Raw genomic sequence first — 12871 nt, forward strand, 5'->3', positions numbered from 1 at the left:
ACCGTTTAACCTAGCAACAGCACTCAATCCCCACAACTGTGTCGTTTCTACGCTTCTGATTGGCTGATGTGTTAGATTAACTGCGTTCTTATTGGCTCAAAATGCAGATAAGCACACGATAACGTTTAATATTAAGAATCGGCTCCTAAGATTTGGAATCGTATAAATTCATAAATTTGCATACATTTAAAGAATCGGCTCATGTTGGAATGGAATCGAGCGTCATCCCTGATTTAAGTTATCACTTATTTTACCTTTTTATTTCTAGGGTAGAAATCTGTATTCATCTCAAACAAACTTTCTAACTAACTAACTAACTTACCGTTTATACTAGTGAACATTGACAAAATATGTTCAAAAACAAAACAGCTTGGTTTTCAGACAGTGTAAATAAAGATGTGAGGAGATTTTGGGGTGAGTGACCTGTTAAATCCGCATTAATGAATGAATCATTAACTAGTCCGCTTTAGCATTTATCATCAAGATTAATAAAAATTACAGTAAAACTGTAACTCACTTTTGGAAAATAATAAATCAATTAATAACCTAATGTCTTAATAAGCTCTACTGTATAAAGCACAGAGGACCAAGATTTTAATTGCTTTAAAAGGGGACATTGTAGCCTAGCGGTTAAGGTACTGGAATAGTAATCAGAAGGTATCTAGTTCAAGCCCCACTACTGCCAGGTTTCTGCTCTTGGGCCCTTGTGCAAGTGACTTAAAATCACAGCATTCACCAAATATGTTTGGTAGATTCGATCAGAAAAAAAAAAATTCTGTTTGAAATTATCTCTAATTTATCATTTTGAACATTGACCATCATATAGTATCAAGACAGCCCTATAACACACTGTAATCACGGTGGTGTTTTTTAATCATCAGGTTCATAATAATTACAGTCAGGGTTAGACAGTCAAATCCCACTGATGACGTCTTTATAACTGCTGTAAATCCATGTTTATTATAAAACTATATAAACTGGTTTTATTTTTAGCTTCACAGGGTGGAATTATCTCCGACTGGAAAACAGCTGATTACCTCTTTAGCAACGATGCGGTCTGTCCTGATACACAAAGGTACTAGCATTATTAATATTTTTTTGTGTTTGTTCAAATGTTAATTTGGTTATTTTGGTTACGTTTTTCCCCACAGCCGTACTATTAAAGCCTTTAAGGCTGGGTGATATGAACAGATTTAATTCTGTGTACGGTGCTGCGAAGTCACATGAAATTAAATTGAATTAATTGAACAGACGTTTCTTTAAGGATCCATTGTAGTGATGAGTATGTGAGAGACAGAGCCACAGTGTTCCACAGTGCCTACCTGGATACCTGTAGACTACGGTGGAGTACTAAATCTGTGCCACTTGGTCACTATCTGCTGCCTCCTCTTTCTGTACAGAAGGGTAAGATGATTTTATAATTTTAGGGAATCTGGTGGTCACTACCAATCCTGATTAGGAAGGTCTAAAATTCAGTAATTCCCAGATCAGAACCTATAAGAACAAAGCAGAACTGATTAGAACTGACCAGAACATATCATAACCTATCAGAACAAATCAGAACCTTCTAGAACAGATCAGAACCGATCCTTGAAACATTTTTGCTCCAGTTTGCAAATAGTCAGGTGTTGAATATTCTGTGTTGATGACATTGATGTATCTCGGTGTGTAAACTCTGTATTGACCTGTGTGAATGTGCTCAGAGGTGAAGGCCGTGATTGGAAGATTTATTTGGGAGCAGGAGGAGCTGTTGGGAAATGTCGTGAGTATATAATTATGTACGACTTGTTTTCTGTGCATTAAGCCGGGGGTTTTTAGTGTGTAGAGATCCTGTTGATTTTTCCATTAAAGACACAGCAGGAAACCAGAAGAACCGAGCAGGTTTCAACCATTCAGCCTGGTGGAAGAAGTCCAAGAACTGAAGAACCAATCAGGTAATCAGGAAGTTGTGAAGATGTTTTGTGGCATGGACAGTTTTAACATAATGGATGTGATGTCTGGCAAGTTTGGAGGGGAGGAACTACAGCCCTGACCGCCACTCTCTACCAACATCAGGGTCAAACATTTACAGACACACTTCAACATCATGTGGAAAGCCTTGCCAGAAAAGTTGAGACTGTTATAGCCACAAAACAGAAGCCAGCTCTTAATTTTGTCCCTATGGTTTTGGTCCAACAGGTTTATAGACAGGTGTCCACATACTTTTGGCCACAGTGGTTTTAATATACAGTATGTGCTTTGAACAATGAAGGTTTTGATGAGCTGATTTGGATGTAAAACAAAACAAACCAGATCAGATCATCAGAACCTATCAGAACAGAAAATCAGAACTGATTAGAACAGATCAGAACCCACCAGAACAGATTAGAACCTAACAGAACAAAACCTAACAGGACACATCAGAACTGATCAGAACCTATTAGAACAGCTTAAAACATACACTTTGCTCCTGTTTGTCTCCTAGGCAGAACATCATGATGACGTCTCCACCCAGAGATCCATCAGCCTGTTGTGAGGTGCAGCTTTACCCTGTAAACAACATGATCTCAGGTAATTCATCATCATACACCTCAAAGCCATGTTTCTTTTAGGATGCTTCATCCGACAGTTTGATAATAACACACTGGGCACATCAGGGACTTTGTTAACATGGTGTGCTATGGCTAGAATTATGGTTAAATTAAAATGTAGGCCAGTAGACCCCCAAAGTTATGTACATAAGCAAACTGGGAGAAGAATCAAACTGGACACTGTTTAGCAAAAAGTCAAGGAGTCTGAATACTTACTGAATTCATCGTTTGATGGAAGCATTTGTTTGATATCAGTTTTATACACCTGTGTGGCTTAAACACCCAAACTCGCTCATTAAAATGGGTGTCCACATTCTTTTGGCCATATAACCTTTAAAAATGCACAGTTTTCTACATTTGTAGGATGCTGGAATCAGACTGTGATATTAACACACTCGTGTTGTTTCCAGGATTTGTTCATATTGACCAGCTGAAAAAGTTCACAGGTGAACTGCACGACTTCCTCCCATCCCACTCTGGGTCCTCCATCAGATGTTCCTACAAGAGACTCTCTAAGCAGTAACAATAACAATACTAATAATACTAATCATAATCATAATAAAATATCCCCTTCTGTTTTAATTGTTACAGAGTTTAAATGTTAATGTTTTGAATGAAGAGAATATGACCACTTAGGAATAAAACACACTAGCACACCAGAGCAGACATCTCGACCTCGCTGACTTTATTATTTAAATTCTAGACTTTTAATTATCTGGGGGATAAACGTCGCACTTCGCTGTCAGCTTGGTCAAAATAATAGAAACAGAAAACTCACTGAGCATTAAAACATTTCAGCTGTTTACCAAGGACAAAGAGATCAGTTCAGAGGTGGTAAACATACGAAGCAATAGCTACACTGCCTAGGTCAGGCCATCTTTTGAACTCAGTCAATGGAGTAGAATGAGTTACACTGAAGTAAAAGTAAAAGACCTTTCCCAAACTGTGTCCACATATTTGAAGGCATTAAATATTTAACATCTTCAAAATATCTTCTGTAATCAAAAGGGGTGTCCAGATACTTTTGTCCAAATTGCGTATGTTAGGTTTTGAACGTCGGACACTTAAGGCACTGAATAAATTCTACAAAACTGATGTGTACAACATTCCGACCAAAATGTTATTATATTATTTAATATACAAAAACCACCAATAGAAAAATCATCTGATTTTAGAAGTAAAACATTTGATTTTAAATAATGAATACATGCTCAACAATAGTCATAAAAGCTTCAGAGAAACATGAACAATTAAAAAGACACTTTAATATCAGTAATAATGATAAAAAACAACATGAAGTGATACGCCGGCTCCGTTTCTCTGCTCAGTATTTGTGTTAAATCATTTTCTTCTAATTACTAAACAGCAGCAGGTCCTTAATAAAGGAAAACACTGAGTGCAAAACCAAATAAAACTTCTTTTATACCCACCGGGATGTGTGCATGCAGGAGCAGATTATAAAATAACAGCAAACAAACAAACAAAAAGGAAAAAAAAAAAAAATTCAACGTTCAGATCGGGTTCTTCGCCAGAGTGCCGACGGTGAGAAGCTCGGTCCAGCTGTAGGTCTCGACATTAAAGCGATTCACATGGTGATCAGTACCTTACACCCTACAACCTGTGGCGCTACTGAATGTGCGGCCGCGGCTTCAGGATCAGTTTTCCCGTCTAAGATAAAGAGAAAGAGGCAGCGTTACATCTAAAGCTCACAAATATTACAAATAAAAAACAAATGTCAGTGAGTTCTTTTATGGTGCTCTGTATTTAAATTATTGTGGGGTGTTGGGGTGTTGGGCTGTGGGTGTGTTTCTGAGTGGTTGGAAGAGTCCAGCACTTACATCATCACAGGACATGTTGTATTCAGCCAGCACCGTCCGGCAGCGGGCAGCTATACTGCAGGATCAGGTTAAGGATGGACAGAGCTGCTGTTAGAACAAACTCAGAATGATAAAATACTGATTTAAAGAAGTCAGGAGAATCAAAGAACAGAGGAACCTCGATTTTTTTTTTTTTTACTAAAAGGGGGAGCACTGGTCCAGGGGTGCAAAAATATATGAAAACACAGCACTAAGGTCCACAAAAGTGGTAAACATGCACATCTGATCAACAGTAAAATGAACAACCTAAATAAAACTGTAAATTTGTGTAACGTATATTCCTCACGATATTCCTTACATCCGCCTCACAGAGCCACAGAAACGTCGCTTTCCACTCTCTTCATAAGTTCTCATTTTTAGCCCAGGCGTGAAGGAATACATGGAACCTTAACGATTAACGCTGGTTAGGGATACATAGATGGCGCCACCACTCGCTTGTGTATGCCAGCGAAGAACAGGCCGATGAGAGTAATGCAGCTGATGGTAAAAAAAGGATGATTCCATAAGGACGAGAGGAAGGAAACCTGCAGAAGAGAAACACTCAGCTCTGAGGGGTTCCAGTAATTAAGCTCTATTAATGAATGAATTATTAATGAGGTTCCCCGACTCCTCTCACCTTCTGAGTGTCCGGATCTATTAACCAGTTCCAGGCTCCAGTCGCTGTGCACACCGACACCACAATCAGAATCACTGGAGGAAACACAGAACACAGTCATAACTCATCACTCATCGTTAATCAGTTCCAGGAAGAGCGATGATTACAAAACTTCTCTCATGAGGAGTAACATAAATACATTTAAATTGGCAGTTGTGGCCTAGTTGTTAAGGTACTGGACTAGTCATCGAAAGGTTGCTGGTTCATTGCCAGGTTGCCACTGTTGGGCCCTTGAACCCTCAATTGCTTAGAATGTATACTGTCACAGCACTGTAAGTCACTTAAAATAAAGGTGTCTGCTAAATGCTGAAAATGTAAATATTACATCGACATGTATATGTAATTAGATTGAAAAATGTATGTCATTATAATTAATAGTAAATATAATAAATAACTATGATAATAACACTGTAATGTTTATTAAGGTCTTTATTTATATATTAGGATTATAACGTGATGTTTTACACTTTGGTTCCATCATGACAGGACGGGTAGTTACTGCTTACACAAGATTCATCAGTTCAGGTTTAATATCAAACACAGTCATGAACTATTTAGTGTCTCCAGTTCACCTCACTTACACGCCTCTGTACTGTGGGAGGAAACTGGAGCTCCCGGAGGAAACCCACACAGACACGGGGAGAACATGCAAACTCCACACAGAAAGCACACGGACGGCTTCACCTGGGGAATCAAACCCAGGACCTTTTTGCTGAGAGGTGACAGTGTTAACCACAGAGCCACCTGAACTTTTTACTGAAGGTTAAAGGTGACGCAACACTTAGCGTTACCCATGTGAGAGGAGAACAGGTCGTGCCACCATGACCCTACCTTCAGACCGCCACACGACAAAGCTGTTTTCAGTTCAGGTCGAATCCCGCCGTCAGGAGGCAGCCCGAACGTTGGCGACACAAAAAAGTTGAGCAAAGTTTAACTTGATGCAAATTAGGAGTGAAGCGACGTGATTATCGATGGGAATTACAGTTCGTGCTTCATCTTCACCTCTGTGAACCAAAAACACACTGATTTTACCTGAAATTAGGAAATAAAGTGACTCACTTCTCCAGCGGCCGGTAGCAGGCTGCAGACAGGACACGTACTCGGTCAGTCTCTTCTCAAACGCTTTCAGATCTAGAGAGACACACAGAGAGAGAGAGAGAGAGAGAGAGAGACACACACACACAGAGAGAGAGAGACACAGAGAGAGACACAGAGAGAGACAGAGAGAGAGACAGAGAGAGAGACAGAGACAGAGAGAGAGACACAGAGAGAGAGACACATTAACTCTTTATAGAATCCAGAATCTTAACCAAAAACACCAGACATGAGGTGAGAACACGGCTAACAGCATAACACACAAACACGAACGCCAACACAACTAACGGCAACGTAAACCAATCGGGCAAAGGTGGCACCTTAGTGCAGCAACATGTGATGGGTTTTGCATGTTCCCCCTAGGTGTACATGGATTTCCTCAAAGTACTTCAGTTTACTCCCACCTCCAAATAGCATGCCAGTAGGTGTGCTGGTTACACTCAGTTGATCATAGCTGCCAGTGAGTGAAAATATGTGTGTGTGTGTGTGTGTGTGTAGACTGGTACAGTGTGAAGGGTGCACTCACATCCTGCACCATCACTCTCACACAGTAAAAGAATGCGTTTCCACTGTTCCAGGGTTCAATGGTGACCCACTTTACACCGCCCCGATCCCGACTGGCTCTGCATGAAGAGTATTCAGGGTTACTGCCATTCGGTTTACCAGTCTCATCTGTTTGGCTTTATGCAACTGTCAGCACCGTGGGACTTAAAAGAAGCGTCCATATACTTTTGGAAATGCGTGATACAACGTTTAAATCTGACAGCTCCTTCAGAAACCTTTCGACATGGACTGACAGAAACAGGTTTAATCGATTCCATTCAGTCATTCATGGTCTGTTTTACCACTGCTTTATCCTGGTCAGGGTCACGGTGGGTGCAATTCACTGGGCTCCAATTAACCTGACTGCACGTCTTTGTATTGTGGGAGGAAACCGGAGCTCCCAGAGGAACATGCAAACTCCACACAGAAAGGACCCGGGCCGCCCCACCTGGGAATCGAACCCAGGACCTTCTTGTTGCAATGAACGTTGCATAAGACATTTCCCAGTAGTGCTTTAATCGCCTCCCTAGTGCTCAGATCTGAACAGGAGCTTTAGTGCATGTATGTGACAGAACAAACCAAAACACCTGAAACCAAACCTAACCAGACCTAACCAGACCTAACTTAACCTAATCTACAGGCACTGATGCGGGTTCAGGGTTCCTAATAAAGCGTCAGGTGATAAACTAGATAAACAGCAGCGTTAGCGTGTTGCTAACACGAGAGTAAGGAGTGAAATTTTAATTCAGGCCTAAATAACACATTATTTAACCACGCGAGGTAAATTTCTACATTATAATCACACACGAGTCTCGATATTAAACATCAATTAAATTAAATAAATGAATAAAAACCTTCCGCTTGCTCTAACGAGTTCATTTCTGCTCTGCGGCTGCGCTGCACTGAACTGTCGCCCTGCGACCCGCCTACAACCTAAAGCTCTCTTCTCATTGGTCAAAAGTCTGACGCGTCACAGTTTAAAAAGAACTGCGCGTGTATTCATTATTGTTGCTACTGCGCGATTTTTGTGCATACATGCTTCATCCGTCGGTTTTGTTTGTTTGTTTGTTTATTAGGATTATAACGTCATGTTTTACACTTTTGGTTACATTCATGACAGGAACGGTAGTTACTCATTACTTCTTAAAGTTATATCAAACACAGTCATGGACAATTTAGTGTCTCCAATTAACCTCACTTGCATGTCTTTGGACTGTGGGAGGAAACCGGAGCACCCGGAGTAAACCTACGCAGACACGGGGAGAACATGCAAACTACACACAGAAAGGACCCAGATGGGGATCGCCCCACCTGCGGATCGAACCCAGGACCTTCTTGCTGTGATGCGACAGTGCTACCCACTGAGCCACCGTGCCGCCCTCCGTCGGTTTTGACTTCTGCGTCTCTGTTGTTGTTGGTTGTGTTACATTACATTGTGTTCTAAACAATCATCTACATTTCAATCATTTTAACCCACATATAAGCGTTCTAACAGCAGTTCTGGGACACAAACTTTCAGCTTTGCAGCTTGTAATTAAAAGCAGAGCTGATTTCTGTGCGTCTTAGATATCTGACATTCCAAACTCACTTTCTCTCAGATTGTCACGGTTTTTTTTAGTTTTTTTTTCTTTTTCAACCTTGGCATAGAGACCACTGTTCCAAGCACTCTGTACCCATTTACACGTTTGATCAGATGAGATTTTTAAATTAGGATTTTAACGTCACGTGACACCTAGTGACAGGTAGTTACTGATTACACAAGATTCATCAGTTCAAGTTTAATATCAAACACAGTCATGAACTATTTAGTGTCTCCAGTTATTCTGACAGCACGTTTTTGTACTGTGGGAGGAAACCAGAGCACCCGGAGGAAACCCACACAGACACGGGGAGAACATGCAAACTCCACACAGAAAGGACCCGGACCGCTCCACCAGGGAATCGAATCCTGAACCTTCTTGCTGTGAGGGGACAGTGCTACCTACCAACAAACTGCGCCGTCTCTGCACAGACTAACCAATACAGATAAAGTGTTCCATCCCCCAGACTATCACAAACCCCCCTCCAACATGGCGAGGTGATTAAAACCAGTCCTGTTGCTGCTTTCTGAGTTTTACATCACTTGCAGAGGTCCGGTAGAGGATGTGGGGTGAGGACCTGCCAGGAGGTGGATTAGTCCGTGGATTAGTCCGTGGATTGTGCCATTTTTAAACCAGTGCAACTATGAATATTTTTATGCACCTATGTGCTGCAGCAGGAATTCAACATGAGAAGGTAACAAATCCAATCAGGTCCCAAATCACAACATAAAAAACACCATCTCATCAAAACGTGTTTGATTTTTTATTAGGTTTTAACATCTTAAGACAAAAATGATTAGGCATTTATCAAAGGTTATTGTGCCCGTTTGTTTTACATTTTATATGCAGCTTTGTAGTTTTTAGGTTCCAGTTTATTAAACAAAGTGACCTGAAACTTTTCTTTCAGTAGAGTCTCTATCTCACTGTCAGATACGTCCCTCATCTCAACAAGGTCCACATCTTCCTCAGACTTAAATGTGACCTCGCTGTAGGTCCAGCCAATCAGAACTCTGAATCCGGTGGGCGTCTGGAGGGAACAGATAGATTTCTGGGTGAACAGAGACTCGGGGCTGGTCTGCAGGTACTCAGACGTGTCCAGAAAATGATCGATTTCACGCGGTGTTAAAACAAAGGAGTACACCGTCTTGGTCAGGCGTCTGTCGATAAGGCTGGAGTCGGCGAAGGCCTGGTTCTGGACCAGCGGCTTCCTCCCGGTCTTCTCCAGGATCCACTTCTCACCGTCGTTCAGTAGGCGGAACACCCCGGCAGGCTGTTCCTGATCTTTGCCGGCAATCAGATCTAGTGGGTGCCAGATTTGGGAGGACACTCCAAAACTCACATCGGCGATGTACGCCTGGCCTTCGATCTCCACCATGTTGATGAGGTGTGCCTCTCTGGGGTTGTAGTCGTTTGTCAGCGAGTTAAAGACTTTGGAGCCCAACTTGCTGAACTTGTAGCCCATTTCCTTCAACACCCAGGAGAAGAGCAGGTTGTTTTCACAGCACCATCCACCGCGGTGCTCGTGCACAATCTTCTGGTAGATGGTCTGCAGGTCCATGGTGTTGTGCTCTCCGCAGTGGATGCTGAGGTTCTCAAAGGGGATTCTCATCACATGAAGTCTGTGCACGGTGCGGAGTGTGGCCAGGTCAGGTCTGACGAAGACTTCGGTGAATCCGATTCTGTTAAAGTATTCCTTCAGATCCATTACAGTCCTGCACAAACTAAAGAAGCAGACAAATAAAATAATCAGAAATAAAAATGCTTACAAACCAATAAAAAACAAATCATTTCAAACACACAGCTTACTTTTGTTAGGAGAACTGGTCAAACTGGTGAGAGTCTCTGAAGACTGGAGCAGGATGTGATCAGGGTAGTAAAAATCACCCTTACATAAGAGAGGAATTTAACCCTTGGACTCCTGAGCAGATGTTAATGTTTAGATAGGACTGAATGTCTGATTATTTTACAGGTCTAACACCACCAGAGTGCTGCTTGTACTGAAATGTAAATCACAGTAGTAACAGTGCAGCTTTTTACCAAGCAGGATCAAATTACTCAAAAAATAATCATAAATTCATGAACACAGCGCTGTGAAATAATAATAATAATAATAATAATAATAATCACCCACTTTCTGATCGCCTCTCTTATTTCACATACTAATCTCAACAGATTTCAAAATCAAATCGATCCTAGTTTTAAAAAAGCCTGTTACAGTCGCTCTGGTGGTTGTTATGCTTTGACCGTTGAATGGCGCTGTAACTCCATGTTGGGAAACGGTTCATATTTCTTAAACACCAGAAAACCGAAACATTCAAACCACCCCAACAAATCTATTCTGCAGAGCTGGTGTGTGTGAGGGATCTATTAGATGTGGATCTGATGGTGTGTGTGTGAGGGTGAGGGATCTATTAGATGTGGATCTGATGGTATGTGTGAGGGTGAGGGATCTATTAGATGTGGATCTGATGGTATGTGTGAGGGTGAGGGATCTATTAGATGTGGATCTGATGGTGCGTGTGAGGGTGAGGGATCTATTAGATGTGGATCTGATGGTGCGTGTGAGGGTGAGGGATCTATTAGATGTGGATCTGATGGTGCGTGTGAGGGATCTATTAGATGTGGATCTGATGGTGTGTGTGTGAGGGTGAGGGATCTATTAGATGTGGATCTGATGGTGTGTGTGTGAGGGTGAGGGATCTATTAGATGTGGATCTGATGGTGCGTGTGAGGGATCTATTAGATGTGGATCTGATGGTGTGTGTGTGAGGGTGAGGGATCTATTAGATGTTGATCTGATGGTGCGTGTGAGGGATCTATTAGATGTGGATCTGATGGTGTGAGGGTGAGGGATCTATTAGATGTTGATCTGATGGGGTGTGTGTGAGGGTGAGGGATCTATTAGGCAGAATCCAGTTGTTTATTATTACTGAATGGAATCCAGAGATCTGATAATGCGGAACACAAGACAAAGTTTGATTTACAGAGCTGGAGTTTTTCCTCCGTTTCCATGGCGACGGCACTAAAAACGAGACTACTACACATGAATGGGTCGCCTTACTGGGAATTCTGGGGCAGAGGGCACCCATCTGACAAATAGGCCATTCTTTAGCGTGTGTGTGCGGGAGTTACTGGGGGGGGAGTTAATAGAACCCTAATACTCTCTTTGTTCCATTACAGATTATTCAGCCCAAATAAAAGAAACAGACCAGATTAAAACAAAAGCGACGCCGGGACCAGCAGGCCGCCGCTGAGGCCGCAGCTCCTCGCTGCTCTTGGAGGATTAGCATCGGCGGCTCCGGATGTGTAAAGCAAAGCTGCCGAGCTCCATGTTCACCTGAAGTACCAGCGGGAACCGACCATCAAAGTGACTTACAGCAGTATGACAGTATACTGTCTAAGCAATTAAGAGTTAAGGGCCTTGCTCAAGGGCCCAACAGTGACAACCTGGCAGTGGTGAGGCTACAACCAGCGACCTTTCGATTACAAGTCCAAGTGGCTCCGTGAACGCTGGACGATCAGAGTTTAGACCAGTGGACCGTGGAGGAAAGTCCATCATGGACGCTCGGCGCTGCTTCATCTTCTTTGGTTCAGATGTGGGTTCTGAGGTTTGTAGTGAAAAACCTTGGTATGAAATTGTAGAACATTGTTCAGCATCAGACTCAGACTGCACAAGCACACACTCATCATGAGCCGTGAACCATCAAGAGTGATTTTTATTATTGTGTTTAATATTCAGTCTTCATCAGAGCATCAGGCAGGACACAGGTACAGTGCATAAACTCAACACGCTCTACATGAACATCTACACACAGTTACAGTAGCACCAAACACACGTTCCTCATGTTCTACTGAAGGACACGACCAGAATCCTGACGTACTGAAGGACTCACGTGTACAAAAACACAGAAACGTCTTTCATCAGACGATCAGAGGGTGAATGAACCTGAGAGTTTGAGGTAGTTTATCAAAAATCTACAGTATAGAGAAAGTTCTGAGAGGAGGACGGTGGTCCAGCACGATGGTCCCTACAGAGGACGACAGATCAGTGCTTAAAATATTCAACATGGACAATATTACATATTTCAGTTATTCAAAACCAGTCAGCAATGGAACTGATGTTAAAGAATAAATACTGAATAAAAAATGCTAAATAATTGCTTTTATTCATGGTTAGATAGATAGAAAAAACTGTGGTTCATGTAACAAACAATTTTTTTTATTTAGATTTATTTAAAAAATAAATATATTTATTATATTTAGTTCACCTAAACGCTTATAAACTCATACATAAAGTCATCAGTGATTTTTCTGTTTGTATTTTGTTGTGTGTTATATAAAAGGCCACATTCACGTTTTTATCTAATTAGAAATAAATCGGAGATTAGCATTACAGTGCCGTGAAAAAATATTCACCCCCTCTCATCTCCTCAAACTTAATAACTCTTGCCGCTCAGGTGGCTGCATCACTGTATAGATGTACGATGAACCTTTTTAACTAAATAGTTAAATCCTAACCCCAACCTTAACCCTAACAAAATGTACTAAAGT

The 12871-nt window shown here is 41.6% G+C and overlaps 3 protein-coding genes across 4 annotated transcripts; 1 reads left to right on the plus strand and 2 right to left on the minus strand.

The window, feature by feature from the left end:
• The first annotated feature begins 283 nt into the window (after nucleotides 1-283).
• Nucleotides 284-3158, plus strand: terb2 (telomere repeat binding bouquet formation protein 2). Of its 2 annotated transcripts, none has more exons than XM_062989861.1 (7): nucleotides 284-414; nucleotides 994-1075; nucleotides 1265-1404; nucleotides 1704-1762; nucleotides 1852-1934; nucleotides 2465-2550; nucleotides 2981-3158. In XM_062989861.1, exons 1-7 carry the CDS (start codon nucleotides 351-353, stop codon nucleotides 3091-3093), a joined length of 627 nt encoding a protein of 208 aa, XP_062845931.1. In that variant the 5' UTR covers nucleotides 284-350; the 3' UTR covers nucleotides 3094-3158. The 2 variants fall into 2 exon arrangements, with proteins under 2 accessions (XP_062845931.1, XP_062845932.1); XM_062989862.1 differs by having other exon boundaries at nucleotides 328-414; nucleotides 1252-1404.
• A 74-nt stretch (nucleotides 3159-3232) lies between these two features.
• On the minus strand, nucleotides 3233-7661 carry cnep1r1 (CTD nuclear envelope phosphatase 1 regulatory subunit 1). Its single transcript, XM_062989864.1, has 6 exons — nucleotides 7595-7661; nucleotides 6162-6233; nucleotides 5064-5137; nucleotides 4862-4971; nucleotides 4409-4463; nucleotides 3233-4238 (listed from the first exon to the last, which is right to left on the minus strand). The coding sequence occupies exons 1-6, from the start codon at nucleotides 7617-7619 to the stop codon at nucleotides 4197-4199; spliced, it is 378 nt and encodes a 125-aa protein (XP_062845934.1). The 5' UTR covers nucleotides 7620-7661; the 3' UTR covers nucleotides 3233-4196.
• Nucleotides 7662-9079: 1418 nt separating this feature from the next.
• Nucleotides 9080-10169, minus strand: LOC134304214 (arylamine N-acetyltransferase, pineal gland isozyme NAT-10-like). The gene is made up of 2 exons (XM_062989808.1): nucleotides 10127-10169; nucleotides 9080-10041 (listed from the first exon to the last, which is right to left on the minus strand). Exon 2 carries the CDS (start codon nucleotides 10023-10025, stop codon nucleotides 9153-9155), a length of 873 nt encoding a protein of 290 aa, XP_062845878.1. The 5' UTR covers nucleotides 10026-10041; nucleotides 10127-10169; the 3' UTR covers nucleotides 9080-9152.
• Nucleotides 10170-12871: the final 2702 nt, after the last annotated feature.

This window comes from Trichomycterus rosablanca, chromosome 27, assembly GCF_030014385.1.
Source record: "Trichomycterus rosablanca isolate fTriRos1 chromosome 27, fTriRos1.hap1, whole genome shotgun sequence".
NCBI classification, from domain to species: Eukaryota; Metazoa; Chordata; class Actinopteri; order Siluriformes; family Trichomycteridae; genus Trichomycterus; species Trichomycterus rosablanca.

Bases quoted from the DNA above. Each gene is read 5' to 3' on its own strand.
- terb2 (XM_062989861.1), top strand. From the start codon at position 351: ATGTTCAAAAACAAAACAGCTTGGTTTTCAGACAGTGTAAATAAAGAT. The intron at 1,935-2,464 runs GTAATCAGGAAG...TTTGTCTCCTAG, and splicing joins AGAACTGAAGAACCAATCAG to GCAGAACATCATGATGACGT. The intron at 2,551-2,980 runs GTAATTCATCAT...TGTTGTTTCCAG, and splicing joins TGTAAACAACATGATCTCAG to GATTTGTTCATATTGACCAG.
- cnep1r1 (XM_062989864.1), bottom strand. From the start codon at position 7,619: ATGAACTCGTTAGAGCAAGCGGAAG. The intron at 5,138-6,161 runs GTGAGTCACTTT...TGTTTCCTCCAG, and splicing joins TGCTACCGGCCGCTGGAGAA to TGATTCTGATTGTGGTGTCG. The intron at 4,239-4,408 runs GTAAGTGCTGGA...TCTTTATCTTAG, and splicing joins ACAACATGTCCTGTGATGAT to ACGGGAAAACTGATCCTGAA.
- LOC134304214 (XM_062989808.1), bottom strand. From the start codon at position 10,025: ATGGATCTGAAGGAATACTTTAACAGAATCGGATTCACCGAAGTCTTC.